The sequence below is a fragment of the Lichenostomus cassidix genome, unplaced genomic scaffold (genome assembly GCF_008360975.1).
Source record: "Lichenostomus cassidix isolate B80296 unplaced genomic scaffold, HeHo_3.0 HiC_scaffold_38, whole genome shotgun sequence".
In the NCBI taxonomy this organism is placed as follows: domain Eukaryota; kingdom Metazoa; phylum Chordata; class Aves; order Passeriformes; family Meliphagidae; genus Lichenostomus; species Lichenostomus cassidix.
Genome location: NW_028147440.1, coordinates 1,157,804 through 1,178,225, shown reverse-complemented (window position 1 = coordinate 1,178,225; position 20,422 = coordinate 1,157,804). Strand labels below are relative to the sequence as shown.

The 20,422-nt window shown below is 51.8% G+C and overlaps 1 protein-coding gene across 1 annotated transcript in view; it reads right to left on the bottom strand.

Moving 5' to 3' along the window:
* Positions 1-20,422, bottom strand: part of LOC146422921 (glycogen [starch] synthase, muscle-like) — a 32,166-nt gene that overhangs the window by 10,145 nt on the left and 1,599 nt on the right. The window contains exons 2-10 of the mRNA XM_085045397.1: positions 16,835-17,080; positions 14,348-14,533; positions 10,683-10,827; positions 8,836-8,953; positions 7,417-7,537; positions 5,258-5,364; positions 3,041-3,100; positions 2,846-2,924; positions 874-987 (exon numbers count right to left, since the gene is read on the bottom strand). Coding sequence (XP_084901523.1) covers positions 874-987; positions 2,846-2,924; positions 3,041-3,100; positions 5,258-5,364; positions 7,417-7,537; positions 8,836-8,953; positions 10,683-10,827; positions 14,348-14,533; positions 16,835-17,080 — 1,176 coding nt within the window. The remainder of the gene's footprint in view (positions 1-873; positions 988-2,845; positions 2,925-3,040; positions 3,101-5,257; positions 5,365-7,416; positions 7,538-8,835; positions 8,954-10,682; positions 10,828-14,347; positions 14,534-16,834; positions 17,081-20,422) is intronic.

Below are 20,422 nucleotides of genomic sequence, written 5' to 3'. Positions count from 1 at the left end.
GTCCCCAATGTCCCCAATGTCCCCAATGTCCCCAGGTGTCCCCAGGCCACCTTGACCCTGTCCTTGCTGCTGTTGAAGAGCTCCAGACCCCAAAAAAACCTCTCAAAACCCAATGAAACTGCCCCAAAACCCCTCAAAACCCCACAAACTCCAATGTCCCCAAAGTCCCCAATGTCCCCAAAGTGTCCCCAAGTGTCCCCAGGTCACCTTAACCCTGTCCTTGCTGCTGTTGAAGAGCTCCAGACCACCCAAATGGCTCCCAAATCCTAATAAAACCCCATAAAACCCCCCAAACTCCAAACCCTCCAATGTCCCCAATGTCCCCCCAATGTCCCCAAGTGTCCCCAAGTGTCCCCAGGTCACCTTGACCCTGTCCTTGCTGCTGTTGAAGAGCTCCAGACCCCAAAAAACCTCTCAAAACCCCCTCAAATCCCCCCAAAGCCCCCACAAACCCCAACGAAACCCCACACCCCCCAATGTCCCCAACCCCAAAAGTGTCCCCAATGTCCCCAAGTGTCCCCAGGGCACCTTGACCCTGTCGTTGCTGCTGTTGAAGAGCTCCAGACCCCAAAAAAACCTCTCAAATCCCAATAAAACTGCCCCAAAACCCCTCAAAACCCCACAAACTCCAAACTCCCCAATGTCCCCTCAATGTCCCCAATGTCCCCAATGTCCCCAATGTCCCCAAGTGTCCCCAGGTCACCTTGACCCTGTCGTTGCTGCTGTTGAAGAGCTCCAGACCCCAAAAAAGTCACTCAAATCCCCACCAAATCTCTCTCAAACTCCCCCAAATCTCTCTCAAACCCCACAAACCCCACACCCCTCAATGTCCCCAAAGTGTCCCCAAAGTGTCCCCAAGTGTCCCCAGGGCACCTTGACCCTGTCGTTGCTGCTGTTGAAGAGGCCGATCCTGCGGATGGTGGTCAGGATGGGGTCAGTGGCATCGTCCAGCATGTTGTGGGTGCAGACAGGGGGGAAGGACTGCCGCTGGGGGGAGAGGGGCAGGACCCTAAATTGACCCTAAATTGACCCTAAATTGACCCTAAATCCCAAAATTTACCCCAAAACCCCCAAATTTAACCCAAAATATCCGCAACTTTACCCCAAATTTACCCTAAAAATCCCCAATTTTACCCCAAAATACCCCAAATCCCCCAAATTTACCCCAAAATTAACCCGAATTTACCCTAAATTGACCCTAAATCCCAAAATTTACCCTGAAAAACCCCAAAATTCCCCGAATTTACCCTAAAAAAAACCCCAAATCCCCCAAATTTACCCCAAATTTACCCTAAATCCCAAAATTTACCCCAAATTTACCCTAAAAATACCCGAATTTACCCAAAATTTACCCAAAATTTACCCCAAATTTACAAAAAATTTACCCAAAATTTACCCCAAATTTACCCAAAATTTAACCCAAATTTACCTGGAATTTACCCAAAATTTACCTGAAATTTACCCCAAATTTACACAAAATTTACCCTAAATTTACCTCGAATTTACCCCAAATTTACCCCAAATTTACCCAGAATTTACTCAAAATTTACCCAAAATTTACTCAAAATTTCCCTAAAATCCAAAAAAAGGGCAGCCAGGAATCCCAAAACCCCAAAAAGGGCAGCCAGGAAACCCCAAATTTCCTCAAAACCCCCAAAAAGGGCACCTAGGAAACCCAAAATCCCAAAAAAGGGCAGCCAGGAAACCCGAAATCTCCCCAAAATCCCAAAAAGGGCAGCCAGGAACACCCAAATTTCCTCAAAACCCCAAAAAATGCAACCAGGAAACCCAAAATCTCCCCAAAACCCCAAAGAAAGGGCAACCAGGAATCCTAAAATTCCCCAAAATCCCAAAAAAGGGCAGCCAGGAAACCCAAAATTTCCCCAAAATCCTAAAAAAGGGCAGCCAGGAACCCTAAATTTCCCCAAAATCCCAAAAAAGGGCACCCAGGAAACCCAAATTTCCCCAAAATCCCAAAGAAAGGGCAACCAGGAATCCCAAAATCCCAAAAAGGGCAACCAGGAATCCTAAAATTCCCCAAAATCCAAAAAAAAGGGCAGCCAGGAAACCCAAAATTTCCCCAAAATCCTAAAAAGGGCAGCCAGGAACACCCAAATTTCCTCAAAACCCCCAAAAATGCAACCAGGAAACCCAAAATTTCCCCAAAATCCCAAAAAACGGAAGCCAGAAAACCCGAAATTTCCCCAAAATCCCAAAAAACAGAACCCAGAAAACCCAGAATCTCCCCAAAATCCCAAAAAGGGTGGCCAGGAAACCCCAAATTTCCCCAAAATCCCAAAAAAGGGGCAGCCGGGAAACCCAAAATCTCCTCAAAACCCCAAAAAAGGAACCCAAAACCCCAAAATCTCCCCAAAATCCCAAAAAAAGGGCAGCCAGGAATTCCAAAATTTCCCAAAAAAGGGCAGCCAGGAACCCCAAAATTTCCCTAAAATCCCAAAAAATGCAACCAGGAAACCCAAAATCTCCCCAAAACCCCAAAGAAAGGGCAACCAGGAATCCCAAAATCTCCCCAAAAAGGGCACCCAGGAATCCCAAAATCCCAAAAAGGGCAACCAGGAATCCTAAAATTCCCCAAAATCCCAAAAAAGGGCAGCCAGGAACCCCAAAATTTCCCCAAAATCCCAAAAAGGGCAACCAGGAATCCTAAAATTCCCCAAAATCCTAAAAAAGGGCAGCCAGGAAACCCCAAATTTCCCCAAAATCCCAAAAAAGGACACCCAGGAACCCCCAAATCTCCTCAAAACCCCAAAAAAGGGCAGCCAGAAAACCCAAAATCTCCCCAAAACCCCAAAAAAGGATCCCAAAAATCCCCCAAAAAACTCACCTGCGTGGCGAAAATGGCTCTTTTCATCATGGTGAAATCCTCCCTGTCCAGCATTTTGTTCATGTCCGGCAGGTTCCCCCTGAAATTTGGGATTTTTTTGGGATTTTTGGGATTTTTTTGGGATTTTTTGGGGTTTTTAGGGGGTTTTTTTGGGGTTTTTTGGGGATTTTTTGGGGTTTTTTTGGGGTTTCTTACACCAGCAGAGACTCGTAGAGCTTCTTCCCGAATTTCTCCTTGACGGCGTTGGCTGTGTCCCTGTGGGGTTTTGGGGGATTTTTGGGATTTTTTTTGGGATTTTGGGGAGTTTTTGGGGTTTGGGGGTTTTTTTGGGTGGGTTTTTGGGGTCCCTGTGGGGATTTTTGGGGGTTTTGGGTGGGTTTTGGAGATTTTGGGATTTTGGGGGGTTTTGGGTGGGTTTTGGGGATTTTGGGATTTTGGGGGGGTTTTGGGGTTTTGAAATTTTTGGGGATTTGGGGTCAGGATTTGGGGTTTTTGGTGGGTTTTGGGATATTTTGGGATTTTGGGGGTTTTTGGGTGGGTTTTGGGGTATTTTTGGGATTTTGGGTGGTTTTTTTTGGTGGGTTTTGGGGGATTTTTGGGATTTTGGGGGGTTTTTTGGGTGGGTTTTGGGGGATTTTTGGGATCCCTGAGGGGAATTTGGGGTTTTTTTGGGTGGGTTTTGGGGGATTTTTGGGTTTTTTGGGGTCGCTGCAGGGAGTTTTGGGGGTTTTTTGGGTGGGTTTTGGGGTATTTTTGGGATTTGGGAGTTTTTTTGGGTGGGTTTTGGGGGATTTTTGGGGTCCCTGGGTGGGTTTTGGGGTCAGGATTTTGGGTTTTTTAGGTGGGTTTTGGAGTATTTTTGGGGTTTTGGGGGTTTTTTGGGTGGGTTTTGGGGGATTTTTGGGTTCTTGAGGGGAGATTTTGGGGATCTTTCAGGTGACATTTTGGGCAATTTTTGGGGTTTTTTGTGTGGGATTTTGGGGATGTTTCAGGTGGGATTTTGGGGTATTTTTGGGGTGATTTTTGGGGTATTTTCGGGATGATTTTGAGCTATTTTTGGGGATGTTTCAGGTGAGATTTTGAGCTGTTTTTGGGGTATTTTTAGGGGTAATTTTGGGATAATTTTGTGGTGATTTTGGGCTATTTTTGGGGTGATTTTTAGGGCGATTTTGGGTTATTTTTAGGCTATTTTTGGGCTATTTTTTGGGTATCTTTAGGGTGATTTTGGGGATGTTTCAGGTAGGATTTTGGGGTTTTTTTGGGCTATTTTAGGGTATTTTTGGGGTCCCACCAGAGCTGCTTGCGCACAGCCTGTCTGGGGTTGATTTTTGGGGCTATTTTTGGGTATTTTTGGGGTTTTTTGGGGTTTTTTTAACCCACCAGAGCTGCTTGCGCACAGCCTGTCTGGGATGAATTTTGGGCTAATTTTGGGATGATTTTGGGGTGATTTTGGGTCTATTTTGGGTTTTTTTGGAGTCCCACCAGAGCTGCTTGCGCACAGCCTGTCTGGGGTTGATTTTTGGGGCTATTTTTGGGTATTTTTTGGGTGATTTTGGGCTATTTTAGGGTATTTTTTGGGGTCCCACCAGAGCTGCTAGCGCACAGCCTGTCTGGGGTGGATTTTGGGTTATTTTGGGGCTATTTTGGGTTATTTTTGGGGTATTTTTGGGGTGATTTTGGGGCTATTTTTGAGGTGATTTTGGGGATGTTTCAGGTGGGATTTTGGGGTGATTTTGGGCTATTTTGGGGTTTTTTTTTTGGTCCCACCAGAGCTGCTTGCGCACAGCCCGTCTGGGGTGGATTTTGGGGTGATTTTTGGGCTATTTTTGGGCTACTTTGGGCTATTTTTGGGGTGATTTTGGGGATGTTTCAGGTGGGATTTTGGGCTATTTTTGGGATGATTTTTGGGGCGATTTTGGGGTATTTTTGGGATATTTTTGGGGTGATTTTTGGGGCGATTTTGGGGTATTTTTGGGCTATTTTTCGGCCATTTTTGGGCTATTTTTGGGGTGATTTTGGGGATGTTTCAGGTGGGATTTTGGGCTATTTTTGGGATGATTTTTGGGGCAATTTTGGGTTATTTTTGGGGTATTTTTCGGCCATTTTTGGGCTATTATTGGGGTGATTTTGGGGATGTTTCAGGTGGGATTTTGGGCTATTTTTGGGATGATTTTTGGGGCGATTTTGGGTTATTTTTGGGGTATTTTTCGGCCATTTTTGGGCTATTTTTGGGGTGATTTTGGGGATGTTTCAGGTGGGATTTTGGGGTGATTTTAGGGTATTTTTTGGCTATTTTTGGGGTGATTTTGGGGTTTTTTTATCCCACCAGAGCTGCTTGCGCACAGCCTGTCTGGGGTGGATTTTGGGGTAATTTTGGGCTATTTTGGGGTGATTTTGGGGTTTTTGTCCCACCAGAGCTGCTTGCGCACAGCCTGCCCCTTGAGCGACTCGACGTTGAAGTTGTTGGTCCTCGCCGGCATAATGAAAAATGCCACCACTGTCACCTCGCTGCCGTTCACCTGCGGCGTCCCCAAGTGTCACCTGGGCTGCCCCGGTGTCACCCGGGGTCCTCCAGTGTCACCTGGGGTCCTCTAAAGTCCCTAAATGTCCCCAAAATTCACCCTAAAGTCCCTAACCCCAAATAACCCCAATGTCCCCAAATGTCCCCAAACAGTTTAATTGCCACAGGGGTGTCCCCAAATGTCACCTGGGCTCCCCCAGTGTCACCTGGGGTCCCCTAAAGTCCCTAAATGTCCCCAAAAATCTCTAAATGTCCCCAAAATTCCCCCTAAAGTCCCCAACCCCAGATGTCCCCAAACGGTTTAATTGCCACAGGGGTGTCCCCAAATGTCACCTGGGCTCCCCAAGTGTCACCCGGGGTCCCTGAGTGTCACCTGGGGTCCCCTGAAGTCCCTAAGAGTCCCCAAATTTCCCCCTGAAGTCCCCAACCCCAGATGTCCCCAGGTGTCCCCAAACGGTTTAATTGCCACAGGGGTGTCCCCAAATGTCACCTGGGCTCCCCAAGTGTCACCTGGGGTCCTCTAAAGTCCCTAAATGTCCCCAAAATTCGCCCTAAAGTCCCCAGCCCCAAATAACCCCCATGTCCCCAAATGTCCCCAAATGTCCCCAAACAGTTTAATTGCCACAGGGGTGTCCCCAAATGTCACCTGGGCTCTCCCAGTGTCACCTGAGGTCCCCTAAAGTCCCTAAATGTCCCCTAAAGTCCCCAAAATTCACCCCAGTGCCCCCAACCCCAAATAACCCCAATGTCCCCAAATGTCCCCAATCCTCCCGATATCCCCAATGTCCCCCCAATCCCCTCAATGTCCCCAATGTCACCCCAATGTCCCAATGTCACCCTGAGCAGGTAGTTGAGCCTGGCCAGCGCCTCCAGGAAGATGTCAGTGACAATGTCCCCAGTGTTCCCAATGTCCCCAATCCCCTCAATGTCCCCTGATGTCCCCAATGTCCCCTGATGTCCCCAACATTCCCGATGTCCCCAATGTCCCCAATGTCCCCATGTCATCCCAGTGTCACCCTGAGCAGGTAGTTGAGCCTGGCCAGCGCCTCCAGGAAGATGTCAGTGCCAATGTCACCCTCAATGTCCCCAATGTCCCCAATCCCCTCAATGTCCCCAATCCCCTCAATGTCCCCAATGTCCCCAATCCCCTCAATGTCCCCAATCCCCTCAATGTCCCCAATGTCCCCATGACACCCCAATGTCCCCAATCCCCTCAATGTCCCCGATGTCCCCTGATGTCCCCAAAGTCACCCTGAGCAGGTAGTTGAGCCTGGCCAGCGCCTCCAGGAAGATGTCAGTGCCAATGTCCCCAATGTCCCCAATGTCCCCAATCCCCTCAATGTCCCCGATGTCCCCAGTGTCCCCAATGTCCCCAATGTCCCCAATCCCCTCAATGTCCCCAGTGTCCCCAATGTCCCCAATGTCCCCACAATGACCCCAATGTCCCCAATATCCCCAATGTCCCCTGATGTCCCCAATGTCCCCAGTGTCACCCTGAGCAGGTAGTTGAGCCTGGCCAGCGCCTCCAGGAAGATGTCAGTGCCAATGTCCCCTCAATGTCCCCAATGTCCCCAATGTTCCCAATATCCCCAATCCCCTCAATGTCCCTGATGTCCCCAATGTCCCCAATGTCCCCGATGTTCCCAAGTCACCCTGAGCAGGTAGTTGAGCCTGGCCAGCGCCTCCAGGAAGATGTCAGTGCCAATGTCCCCAATGTCCCCTCAATGTCCCCAATGTCCCCAATGTCCCCAATGTCCCCAATGTCCCCAATGTCCCCAATGTCACCCCATGTCCCCAATCCCCTCAATGTCCCCAATGTCCCCAGTGTCCCCAATGTCACCCCAATGTCACCCTGAGCAGGTAGTTGAGCCTGGCCAGCGCCTCCAGGAAGATGTCACCCCAATGTCCCCAATGTCCCCAATCCCCTCAATGTCCCCAGTGTCCCCAATGTCCCTGATGTCCCCAATGTCCCCAATGTCCCCTCAATGCCCCCAATGTCCCCAATGTCCCCAATGTCCCCAATGTCCCCTCAATGTCCCCGCAGTGTCACCCTGAGCAGGTAGTTGAGCCTGGCCAGCGCCTCCAGGAAGATGTCAGCTCCCTTGTTGGAGAACTCGTATCGCCCGGCGATGAAGAAGAACAGAGTTTTGTCCAAGTCGAAGTCCAGGTGGCTGTGGGGAGACCAAAATCGCCCAAAATCACCCAAAATCACCCAAAATCACCCAAAAAATGGCCCAAAAATAGCTCAAATCACCCAAAATCACCCAAAATAGCCAAAAAATGGCCCAAAAATAGCTCAAGTCACCCAAAATCACCCAAAAAATGGCCAAAATCACCCCGAAATCAACCAAAATAGCCCAAAATCAGCCAAAATCACCCAAAACCTGCCTAAATCACCCTAAAATCAGCCCAAATCACCCAAAACCAGCCCAAAAGCAGCCTAAATCACCCCAAAATCAGCCCAAAATACCCCAAAACTAGCTAAAATCACCCTAAAATCAACCAAAATCAGCCCAAAACCAGCCCAAATCATCCCAAAATCACCCATAAATGGCCCAAATCACTCCAAAAACAGCCCAAATCACTCCAAAATCACCCAAAACCAGCCCAAATCACCCAAAAACAGCCCAAAATCACCCCAAAACCAGCCCAAAATCACCCCAAAATCACCCAAACCAGGATTTTTGGGATTTCCTCCCAGGATTTTGCTGTTTCTGCCCCGTTTTTTTGGGGTCCCACCCAGGATTTTGGGGTTTTCTCCCAAGATTTTGGGGTTTTTCCTCCCAGGATTTTTGGGGTTTCCTCCCAGGACTTTTGGGGTTTTCTCCCAAGATTTTGGGTTTCCTCTCAAGATTTTGGGGTTTCCTCCCAGGACTTTTGGGGTTTTCTCCCAAGATTTTGGGTTTCCTCTCAAGATTTTGGGGTTTTCTCCCAGGATTTGGGGTCCCCCTGAGTTTTTGGGATCCCACCCAGGATTTTTGGGGTTTTCCTCCCAGGTTTTTGGGTCCCACCCAGGATTTACACTCCCCCCCTATTTTTTGGGGTCCCCCCCGAGTTTTTGGGGTTTCCTCCCAAGATTTTGGGGTTTTCTCCCAGTTTTTTTGGGGTTTCCTCCCAGGATTTTTGGGATTTCCTCCCAAGATTTTTGGGTTTTTCCTCACAAGATTTTTGGGGTTTCCTCCCAACATTTTGGGATTTCCTCCCAGGATTTTTTTTGTTTTCTCCCAAGATTTTGGGGTTTTCCTCCCAAGATTTTGGGGTTTTCCTCCCAAGATTTTGGGGTTTTCCTCCCAAGATTTTGGGGTCTTTTCTCCCAGTTTTTTTGGGTCCCACCCAGGATTTTTGGTTTTCTCCCAGGATTTTTGCTATTTCCTCCCATTTTTTTGGGTCCCACCCAGAATTTTTGGGATTTCCTCCCAGGATTTAGGCTCCCCCCCTATTTTTTGGGGTCCCTTTTGGGGTCACTGACCCGTAGAAGTGTCCCCTGACGAACTCCTGCACTCGCGCCTTGCTCTGGGCGTGAAGGTTCTGGAACTCGTGCATGGCTGAGAACTTCCTCACGTTCAGCCCGTTGGGGGTCACCAGGTCTGGGTTTTGGGGGGGTCAGGGGGTCAGGGGGACCCCAAAACCCCAAAACCCCAAAAAACAAAAAAAACCCTAAAAAACCCCCAAAAAACCCCCAAAAATGACCCCAAGTCCACAGATTTTCCCCCAAATTTGGGGAAATTTTAGGGGTCTGTTTGGTTTGGAGTCACCAGGTCTGGGTTTGGGGGTCACAAAGGGGTCAGGAGGACCCCAAAACCCCAAAAAAACCCAAAAAACCCCCAAAAAACCCCAAAAAACCCCTAAAAATGACCCCAAATCCACAGATTTTCCCCCAAATACATTGATTTTCCCCCAAATCCCACCAAATTTGGGGGAATTTTAGGGGTCTGTTTGGTTTGGGGACACCAGGTCTGGTTTTGGGGTCACAAAGGGGTCAGGGGGACCCCAAAACCCAAAAAAACCCCCAAAAAACCCCAAAAAAAGACCCCAAATCCACAGATTCCCCCCAGATCCTTCGGGATTCCTGCTGGTTTTGGGGGGAGACCTTGTGGGGAATTTTTGGGGGAATTTTGGGGGATTTTGGGATGCCCTGAGTGGGTCTGGGGGGGTTTTGGGTTCCCCAGGTGTATTTGGGGTCACACCTGGCTTACACCTGAGCAGGTGCTCAGTTTCGGCAGCAGTGGGATTTTGGGGCAGAGTGAGGGATTTGGGGATTTTGGGATAATCCGGGGTTCCCCAGGTGGATTTTGGGGTTCCCCAGGTGTACTTTGGGGTTCCCCAGGTGTATTCAGGTCTCACCTGGCTTACACCTGAGCATGTTCTCAGTTTTGGCAGAGGTGACAGGAGTGAGATTTTGGCACAAGGTGACACATTTGGGATTCTCCGGTGGGTCAGGGTGGATTTGGGGTTCCCCAGGTGGATTTTGGGGTTCCCCAGGTGGATTTGGGGTTCCCCAGGTGTTTCAGGCTCCCCAGGTGTATTCAGGTCTCACCTGGCTTACACCTGAGCAGGTGCTCAGCCTTGGCCGCAGTGACAGGTGTGACATTTTGGGTCAGGGATGAGGTTTTGGGACACTCTGGGGCTCCCCAGGTGTATTTTGGGGTTCCCCAGGTGTATTTTGGGGTTCCCCAGGTGTGTTTCAGGTCTCACCTGGCTTACACCTGAGCAGGTGCTCAGCCTTGGCCGCAGTGACAGGTGTGGGATTTTGGGATATTCTGGTGGGTCAGGGTGTATTTTGGGGTTCCCCAGGTGTATTTTGGGTTCCCCAGGTGTTTCAGGCTCCCCAGGTGTATTCAGGTCTCACCTGGCTTGCGCCTGAGCAGGTGCTCGGCCTCGGCAGCAATGACAGGTGTGACATTTTGGGTCAGGGATGAGGTTTTGGGACACTCTGGGGTTCCCCAGGTGTATTTTGGGCTTCCCCAGGTATATTTGGGTTCCCCAGGTGTATTCAGGTCTCACCTGGCTTACACCTGAGCAGGTGCTCAGCCTCACTTGCAGTGAAAGGGGTGGGATTTTGGGATATTCTGGTGGGTCAGGGTGGATTTTGGGCTCCCCAGGTGTACTTTGGGGTTCCCCAGGTGTTTCAAGCTCCCCAGGTGTTTCAAGGTCTCACCTGCCTTACACTTGAGCAGGTGCTCAGCCTCAGCAGCAATGACAGGTGTGACATTTTGGGTCAGGGATGAGGTTTTGGGACACTCTGGGGTTCCCCAGGTGGATTTTGGGGTTCCCCAGGTGTATTTTGGAATTCCCCAGGTGTGTTTCAGGTCTCACCTGGCTTGCGCTTGAGCAGGTGCTCGGCCTCGGCGGCGGTGACGTGGCTCACGGTGGTCAGCACGTGGGCGCAGTGCGCCGCCGCGCGCTCCAGGCAGTACCTGTGGTAGATCTGCCGCTCACCTGCCTCCTTGTCCACGTCGAACTGGGGACAGCGACACCTGGGGTCACCTGGGGTCACCTGAGATCACCTGGGACCCCGCCCAGCCCTGATTTGTCACTCCCCAGCCTCCTTGTGCATGTCAAACTGGGGACAAGGGTCACCTGGGGTCACCTGGGGACACCTGCAGAAACCCTCAGCACACCTGGGACCTCCCCAGCCCTGATCTGTCACTCACCTTCCTCCTTGTCCACCTCAAACTGGGGACAAGGGTCACCTGGGGTCACCCGGGGGTCACCTGTGGACACCTGGGCACACCTGGGACTCCGCCCAGCCCTGATCTGCCGCTCACCTGCCTCCTTGTCCACATCGAACTGGGGACAGGGACACCTGGGGTCACCTGGGGTCACCTGAGATCACCTGAGACCCCACCCAGCCCTGATTTGTCACTCCCCAGACTCCTTGTCCACATCAAAATGGGAAAAAAGGGACACCTGGGGACACCTGGGCTCACCTGAGATCACCTGGGGTCACCTGAGACCCCACCCAGCCCTGATCTGTCACTCTCCTGCCTCCTTGTCCATGTGAAAATGGGGGAAAGGGACACCTGGGGACACCTGTGGTCACCTGGGCTCACCTCGGGGTCACCTGCAGAAACCCTCAGCACACCTGGGACCCCGCCCAGCTCCAATCTGCTGCTCCCGAGACTCCTTGTCCATGTCAAAATGGGGACAAGGGACACCTGGGGTCACCTGGGACCCCGCCCAGCCCTGATCTGTCACTCACCTGCCTCCTTGTTCACCTCAAACTGGGGACAAGGGACACCTGTGGACACCTGGGCTCACCTGAGACCCCACTCAGCCCTGATTTGTCACTCCCCAGACTCTTTGTCCATCTCAAACTGGGGACAAGGGTCACCTGGGGGTCACCTGGGGACACCTGGGACTCCGCCCAGCCCTGATCTGCTGCTCACCTGCCTCCTTGCCCACATCGAACTGGGGGAAGGGACACCTGGGGACCACCTGGGGTCACCTGAGATCACCTGAGACCCTGCCCAGCCCTGATTTGTCACTGCCCAGACTCCTTGTCCACATCAAAATGGGGGAAGGGACACCTGGGGACACCTGGGCTCACCTGGGACCCCACCCAGCCCTAATCTGTCACTCACCTGCCTCCTTGTCCACCTCAAACTGGGGGACAAGGACACCTGGGGACACCTCGGGGTCACCTGAGATCACCTGGGGTCACCTGGGACCCCGCCCAGCCCCAACCTGCTGCTCCCCAAACTCCTTGTTCATGTTAAACTGGGGGAAAGGGACACCTGGGGACACCTGGGGGTCACCTGAGATCACCTCGGGGTCACCTGCAGAAACCCTCAGCACACCTGGGACCTCCCCAGCCCTGATCTGCCGCTCACCTGCCTCCTCGTCCATGTCAAACTGGGGGAAAGGGACACCTGGGGACACCTGGGACACCCCCACAGTGCACCTGGGTGAGCCCTGACCCCCCAGGTGTGTCCCCAGGTGTGTCCCTGACCCCCCAGGTGTGTCCCTGACCCCCAGGTGACTCACGCCGCGCACACTGCTGTAGAAATCCACACTTACGGTGCACAGGTAGCCACCCAGGTGTGTCCCCAGGTGTGGCCAGGTATGTGCCCACATGTGTCCCCATCTGCACAGGATGTCCCCAGGTGTGGCCCTGACGTCCCCAGGAACGTCCAGGTATGCCCAGGTGTGTCCCCAGGTGTGACCTCATATCCCCAGGTGTTCCCAGGTGTGTCCCCATGTCCTCAGGTGTGTCCCCAGGTGTGTCCCCATGTCCCCAGATGTACTCAGGTGTGTCCAGGTGTCCCCAGGTGTGTCCCTGGCTGCCCCCGGTGTGACCTCCTATTTCCAAATATGACCAGGTATGTGTGTCCCAATGACCCCAGGTGTGTCCCCCTGTCCCCAGGAATGTCCACCTAGGCCCAGGTGTGTCCCAATGTCCCCAGGTGAGTCCCCAGGAATGTCCACCTGTCCCCAGGTGTGTCCCAATGTCCCCAGGTGAGTCCCAATGTCCCCAGGTGTGTCCCCAGGAATGTCCACCTAGGCCCAGGTGTGTCCCCATGTCCCCAGGATGCCCTCAGGTGTGGCCAGGTGTTTCCCTGACCTTTCCAGGTGTGTCCCCCTGTTCCCAGGGGTATCCCTGACCCCCCCCAGGTGTGCCCAGGTGTGCCCAGGTGTGACTCACACTATGCAGGTTATTGTAGAATTCGACGCTCCCGGCACACAGGTACTGACCCATGTCCCCAGGTGTGTCCCCAGGTGTGCCCAGGTGTGACTCACGCTGTGCAGGTTGTTGTAGAAGTCGACGCTCCCGGCGCACAGGTACTGACCCATGTCCCCAGGTGTGTCCCCAGGTGTGCCCAGGTGTCCCCAGGTGTGCCCAGGTGTCCCCAGGTGTGCCCAGGTGTGCTCAGGTGTCACTCACACTATGCAGGTTGTTGTAGAAGTCGACGCTCCCGGCGCACAGGTACTGACCCATGTCCCCAGGCGTGTCACTGACCCCCCAGGTGTCCCCAGGTGTGCCCAGGTGTGTCACTGACCCCCCAGGTGTGTCCCTGACCCCCCAGGTGTGCCCAGGTGTGACTCACGCTGTGCAGGTTGTTGTAGAAGTCGACGCTCCCGGCGCACAGGTACTGACCCATGTCCCCCCATGTGCCCAGGTGTGCCCAGGTGTGCCCAGGTGTGCCCAGGTGTGTCCCTGACCCCCCAGGTGTGCCCAGGTGTGCCCAGGTGTGACTCACACTATGCAGGTTGTTGTAGAAGTCGATGCTCCCGGCGCACAGGTACTGACCCATGTCCCCCCATGTGCCCAGGTGTGTCCCAGGTATATCCCAGGTGTGCCCAGGTGTGCCCAGGTGTGACTCACGCTGTGCAGGTTGTTGTAGAAGTCGACGCCCCCGGCGCACAGGTACTGAGCCATGTCCCCAGGTGTGTCACTGACCCCCCATGTGTGCCCAGGTGTGCCCAGGTGTGACTCACACTATGCAGGTTGTTGTAGAAGTCCGTGCTCCCGGCGCACAGGTAATGACCCATGTCCCCCCATGTGCCCAGGTGTCCCCAGGTGTGTCCCCAGGTGTGCTCAGGTGTGACTCACGCTGTGCAGGTTGTTGTAGAAGTCGACGCTCCCGGCGCACAGGTACTGACCCATGTCCCCAGGTGTGTCCCCATGTCCCCAGGTGTGTCCCCATGTCCCCAGGTGTGCCCAGGTGTCACTCACGCTGTGCAGGTTGTTGTAGAAGTCGACGCTCCCGGTGCACAGGTACTGACCCATGTCCCCAGGTGTGTCCCCAGGTGTGCCCAGGTGTGCCCAGGTGTGTCCCCAGGTGTGCCCAGGTGTGTCACTCACACTGTGCAGGTTATTGTAGAAGTCGACGCTCCCGGCGCACAGGTACTGACCCATGTCCCCAGGTGTGTCCCTGACCCCCCATGTGCCCAGGTGTGCCCAGGTGTGCCCAGGTGTGTCCCCAGGTGTGTCACTGACCCCCCAGGTGTGTTCCCAGGTGTGCCCAGGTGTCACTCACACTATGCAGGTTGTTGTAGAAGTCGACGCTCCCGGCGCACAGGTACCTCCCCAGCAGCGTGGCGTGCGTGGTGAAGATGGTAGCCACGGGCAAGCGGCGGGCGCGGCTCAGCACCAAGCCCAGCCCGGCCAGCCACTCGTGGAAGTGACCGACGATGAACGGCCGCTCCTCGCTCTGCGCCGCAAACTGCCACCAAATGTCACCAAATGTCACTAGTGTCACCAGGGGTGGCACCTGAGCCATGCCTTGGGCAGGCTGCAGGTGTCACTGTCACACCTGGTGACATCACACACACCTGGGGGTCACACACACCTCCCAGGTGGGTCCAGACACCTCTTAAGGACCCCCCAGTGTCATTGTCACTGTCACCAAATGTCACCAGGGGTGGCACCTGAGCCCCAAAACTGCCTCAGAAATACCCCAAACCCCTCAGGAACCCCAAATTCCCCCAAAAAACCCCAAATCTCACCTCTCCGAGGCACCAGGTGACGAGGAACCCAAAAAGCACGGCGTCATTGGCCTCTCTGTCATACCAGGACACCCCAAAAACACCCCAAATCTCCCCAAAAACCCTTCAGGGACACCCCAAACCCCATTAGGGACCCCAAATCTCACCTCTCCGAGGAACCAGGCCACCAGGAACCCAAAAAGCACAGCATCACTGGCCTCCCTGTCGTACCAGGGCACCCCAAATCCACCCCAAACACCCCAAACCCACCCCTGGGGACATCCTAAATCCACTCAAGGACCCCAAATCCCCCAAATCTCCCCAAATCTCACCTCTCCCAGGAACCAGCCCACCAGGAACCCGAAGAGCACAGCGTCATTGGCCTCCCTGTCGTACCAGGGCTCCCCAAATCTCCCCAAAACCCCTACAAAACCACCCCAAAAATACCCCAAAATACCCCAAAAATACCCCAAACCCCATTAGGGACCCCAAATCTCACCTCTCCCAGGAACCAGGCAACAAGAAACCCAAAAAGCACAGCGTCATTGGCCTCCCTGTCGTACCAGGGCACCCCAAATCCACCCCAGATCTCCCCCAAATCCACCCCAAATCCACCCCTGGGGACATCCTAAATCCACTCAAGGACCCCAAATTCCCTAAAAAAACCCCAAATCTCACCTCTCCCAGGAACCAGGCGACGAGAAACCCAAAAAGCACAGCGTCATTGGCCTCTCTATCGTACCAGGGCACCCCAAATCTCCCCAAAACCACCCCAAATCCACCCCAAATCCACCCCAAACCCCATTAGGGACCCCAAAAACCCCAAATCTCACCTCTCCCAGGAACCAGGCCACCAGGAACCCGAAGAGCACAGCGTCGTTGGCCTCTCTATCATACCAGGGCACCCCAAATCCACCCCAAATATACCCCAAACACCCCTGGGAACACCCCAAACCCCATTAGGGACCCCAAATCCCCCCAAAAAAACCCCAAATCTCACCTCTCCCAGGAACCAGGCGACGAGAAACCCAAAAAGCACAGCGTCGTTGGCCTCTCTGTCGTACCAGGGCACCCCAAAATCCCATACAACCACCCCAAATCTCCCCAAAACCACCCCAAATCCCATTAGGGACCCCAAATCTCCCCAAATTCCCCCAAATCTCACCTCTCCCAGGAACCAGGCCACCAGGAACCCGAAGAGCACGGCGTCGTTGGCCTCTCTATCATACCAGGGCACCCCAAAATCCCATACAACCACCCCAAATCTCCACAAAACCACCCCAAAAATACCCCAAATCCCCTCAGGAACCCCAATCCCCCCAAAAAAACCCCAAATCTCACCTCTCCCAGGAACCAGGCGACGAGGAACCCGAAGAGCATGGCGTCGTTGGCCTCTCTATCGTACCAGGGCACCCCAAATCCACCCCAGATCTCCCCAAATCTCCCCAAAACCACCCCAAAACCACCCCAAATCTCCCCAAAAACCCCATTAGGGACCCCAAAAAAACCCCAAATCTCACCTCTCCGAGGAACCAGGCGACGAGGAACCCGAAAAGCACAGCATCGTTGGCCTCTCTATCGTACCAGGGCACCCCAAATCCACCCCAAATATACCCCAAACACCCCTGGGAACACCCCAAACCCCATTAGGGACCCCAAATCCCCCCAAAAAAACCCAAATCTCACCTCTCCGAGGAACCAGGTGACGAGGAACCCGAAGAGCACAGCATCATTGGCCTCCCTGTCGTACCAGGGCACCCCAAATCCACCCCAAACCCCTACAAAACCACCCGAAATCCACCCCAAAACCACCCCAAATCCCCTCAGAGACCCCAAATCCCCCCAAATTCCCCCAAATCTCACCTCTCCCAGGAACCAGGCCACCAGGAACCCGAAGAGCACGGCGTCATTGGCCTCTCTGTCGTACCAGGGCACCCCAAATCCACCCCAAACCCCTACAAAACCACCCCAAATCTCCCCCAAAATACCCCAAACCCCATTAGGGACCCCAAATCCCCCAAAAAAACCCCAAATCTCACCTCTCCGAGGAACCAGGCGACGAGGAACCCGAAGAGCACGGCGTCATTGGCCTCTCTGTCATACCAGGGCACGCCGATGGCGCAGCTCTCCCACAGCTCGCCCTTCCAGCGCTCCAAACTCCACGCCGTCGCCCCAACGTCCAGCAGCACCACGGCCGGGCTGCCCTCGATCAGCCAGCGGCCAAAATGGACCTGAAAACCCGAAATTTGGGGAGATCCCAAAAGGTTCAGAACCCCAAAATGGCCCTATGGGGTTCTCTGGAGTGGTTTGTGACCCAAAATGTGGAAATCCCAAATCCCAGGGAGACCCTAAATCCACATTTTGGGGTCATTCCCATCAGGAAATGCCCGAAATGCATCTGAACCCCAAAATTCGGGGAATCCCAAAATCATCAGAATCCCAAAATGACCCTATGGGATCCTCTGGGGTGGTTTGAGCTCCAAAATGTGGAAATCCCAAATCCCAGGGTCATCCCAAAGCCTCTTTTTGGGGTCAGCCCCATGAAAAAAAGGCCAAAAATGCACCTGAACCCCAAAATTTGGGGAATCCCAAAATCATCAGAATCCCAAAATGGCCCTATGGGATCCTCTGGAGTGGTTTGGGGCCCAAAATGTGGAAATCCTAAATCCCAGGATGACCCTAAATCCCATCTCAGGGCTGCCCTCGATCAGCCAGCGGCCAAAATGGACCTGGAACCCGAAATTTGGGGAGATCCCAAAAGGTTCAGAACCCCAAAATGGCCCTATGGGGTTCTCTGGGTTGGTTTGTGACCCAAAATGTGGAAATCCTAAATCCCAGGGTGACCCTAAATCCCATCTCAGGGCTGCCCTCGATCAGCCAGCGGCCAAAATGCACCTGGAAACCCAAAATTTGGGGGGTGACAGAGTGGTCAGAACCCCAAAATGGCCCTATGGGATCCCCTGGATTGGTTTGTGTTGTGAAATGTGGAAATCCCAAATCCCAGGGAGAACCTAAATCCCCTTTTTGGGGTTATTCCCATCAGGAAATGCCCAAAATGCATCTGAACCCCAAAATTTGGGGGATCCCAAAATGGTTAGAATCCCAAAATGGCCCTATGGGATCCTCTGGGGTTGGTTTGGGGCCCAAAATGTGGAAATCCTAAATCCCAGGGTCATCCCAAAGCCTCTTTTAACCCCAAAAAAACCCAAAACACCAAAACACAAAAAACCCAAAACAAACCCCAAACCCAACCCCACCCAAAATGTGGAAATCCCAAATCCCAGGGTCATCCCAAAGCCTATTTTGGGGTCATCCCCATCAGGAAATGCACCTGAACCCCAAAATTTGGGAGATCCCAAAATGGTTAGAATCCCAAAATGGCCCTATGGGGTTCTCTGGGTTGGTTTGTGACCCAAAATGTGGAAATCCCAAATCCCAGGGTGACCCTAAATCCCCTCTCAGGGCTGCCCTCGATCAGCCAGCGGCCGAAATGGACCTGGAACCCCGAAATTTGGGGGGTGACAGAGTGGTCAGAACCCCAAAAGGGCCTTATGGGATCCCCTGAGCTCCAAAATGTGGAAATCCCAAATCCCAGGGTCATCCCAAAGCCTCTTTTTGGGGTCAGCCCCATAAAAAAATGCCCAAAATGCACCTGAACCCCAAAATTTGGGGGATCCCAAAATGGTCAGAACCCCAAAATGACCCTATGGGATCCTCTGGGGTGGTTTGAGCTCCAAAATGTGGAAATCCCAAATCCCAGGGTCATCCCAAAGCCTTTTTTTGGGGTAATCTCCCTAAAAAATGCCCAAAATGCATCCAAAACCCAAAATTTGGGGAGATCCCAAAATGGTCAGAACCCCAAAATGACCCTATGGGATCCCCTGAGCTCCAAAACGTGGAAATCCCAAATCCCAGGGTGACCCTAAATACCCTTTTTTTGGGGTCATCTCCATCAAAAAATCCCCAAAATGCACCTGAACCCCAAAATTTGGGGAGATCCCAAAATGGTCAGAACCCCAAAATGGCCCTATGGGATCCCCTGAGCTCTAAAATGTGGAAATCCCAAATCCCAGGGTCATCCCAAAGCCTCTTTTTGGGGTAATCTCCCTAAAAAAATGCCCAAAATGCACCTGAACCCCAAAATCTCCTCAGAAATTGAATCAATGATCTCAGAATGGGATAAATGACCCCAAAAATCACATTAAGCTCCCCAAAATGGGACAAATTACCCTAAAAAAGGAATAAGTTACCCTAAAAATAGGTGAAATGACCCCAAAATGGGCTAGAAAACCCCCAAGATTTAGATAAATGACGCTAAAAATGGGATAAATGACCCTAAAATGGGCTAAATGACCCCAAAAAATGAGACAAATGACCCTAAATGGGATAAATTACCCTAAAAATGAGATAAATAACCCTAAAAATGGGAAAAATAACCCCTAAAAATGGGCTAAATGATCCTAAAAATGGAATAAATTACCCTAAAAATGGAATAAATAACCCTAAAAATGGGAAAAATTACCCCAAAAATGACATAAATTACCCCAAAATGGGCTAAATGACCCCAAAAAATGAAATAAATGATCCCCAAAATTGGATAAACAACCCTAAAAATTGAATAAATGAGCCTAAAAACGGTAAAAATAACCCCTAAAAATGGGATAAATGACCCCTAAAAATAGGCTAAAAAACCCCTAAAAATGAAATTAAAAACCTCTAAAAATGGGATAAATGACCCCAAAATGGGTTGAATGACCCCAAAAACGGGATAAATTACCCCAAAAATGGGATAAATTACCCTAAAAATAGGCGAAATGATCCCCAAAATGGAATAAATGACCCTAAAATGGGCTAAACGACCCCAAAAATGGGATAAATTACCCTAAAAATGGGATAAATGACCCCAAAAATGGGATAAATGACCCTAAAAATTGAATAAATTACCCTAAACATAGAATAAATAACCCTAAAAAATGGGCTAAAAGACCCCAAAATAGGATAAATGACCCCAAAATGGGATAAATGACCCCAAAAAACGAGATAAATGACCCAAAAATAGGCTGAAAATCCCCTAAAAATGGGATAAATGATCCCCAAAATGGAAAAAAATACCCTAAAAATAGGCGAAATGACCCCAAAATGGGCTAAATGACCCCAAAAATGGAATAAATGACCATAAAAATGGGACAAGGAACTCCTAAAAATGGGCTAAATGACCCTAAAAATGGGATAAATAACCCTAAAAATGGGATAAATAACCCTAAAAATGGGATAAATTACCCAAAAATGAGCTAAATGACCCCAAAACGAGCTAAGCGACCCAAAAAATGAGACAAATTCCCCTAAAAAACGAGATAAATCAACCCAAAGAGGCTAAAAATCCCCTAAAAGCGAAATTAAAAACCCCTAGAAATGAAATTACAAACCCCTAAAAACGGGACAAACGACCCCTAAAAACCACATCGACGTCCCCAAAAAGCTCTCAGTGTCCCCAAAGTGTCCCCAAAGTGTCCCCAAAGCCCCCCGGGGGTCGCAGCCCCCCCCGCGGGACCCCCACCCCATTTTTGGGAGGCGGGTGGGGGAGGGGCGGCTGACCTTTGGTGTGGAAATGGGAGCTGGGGGGAGGG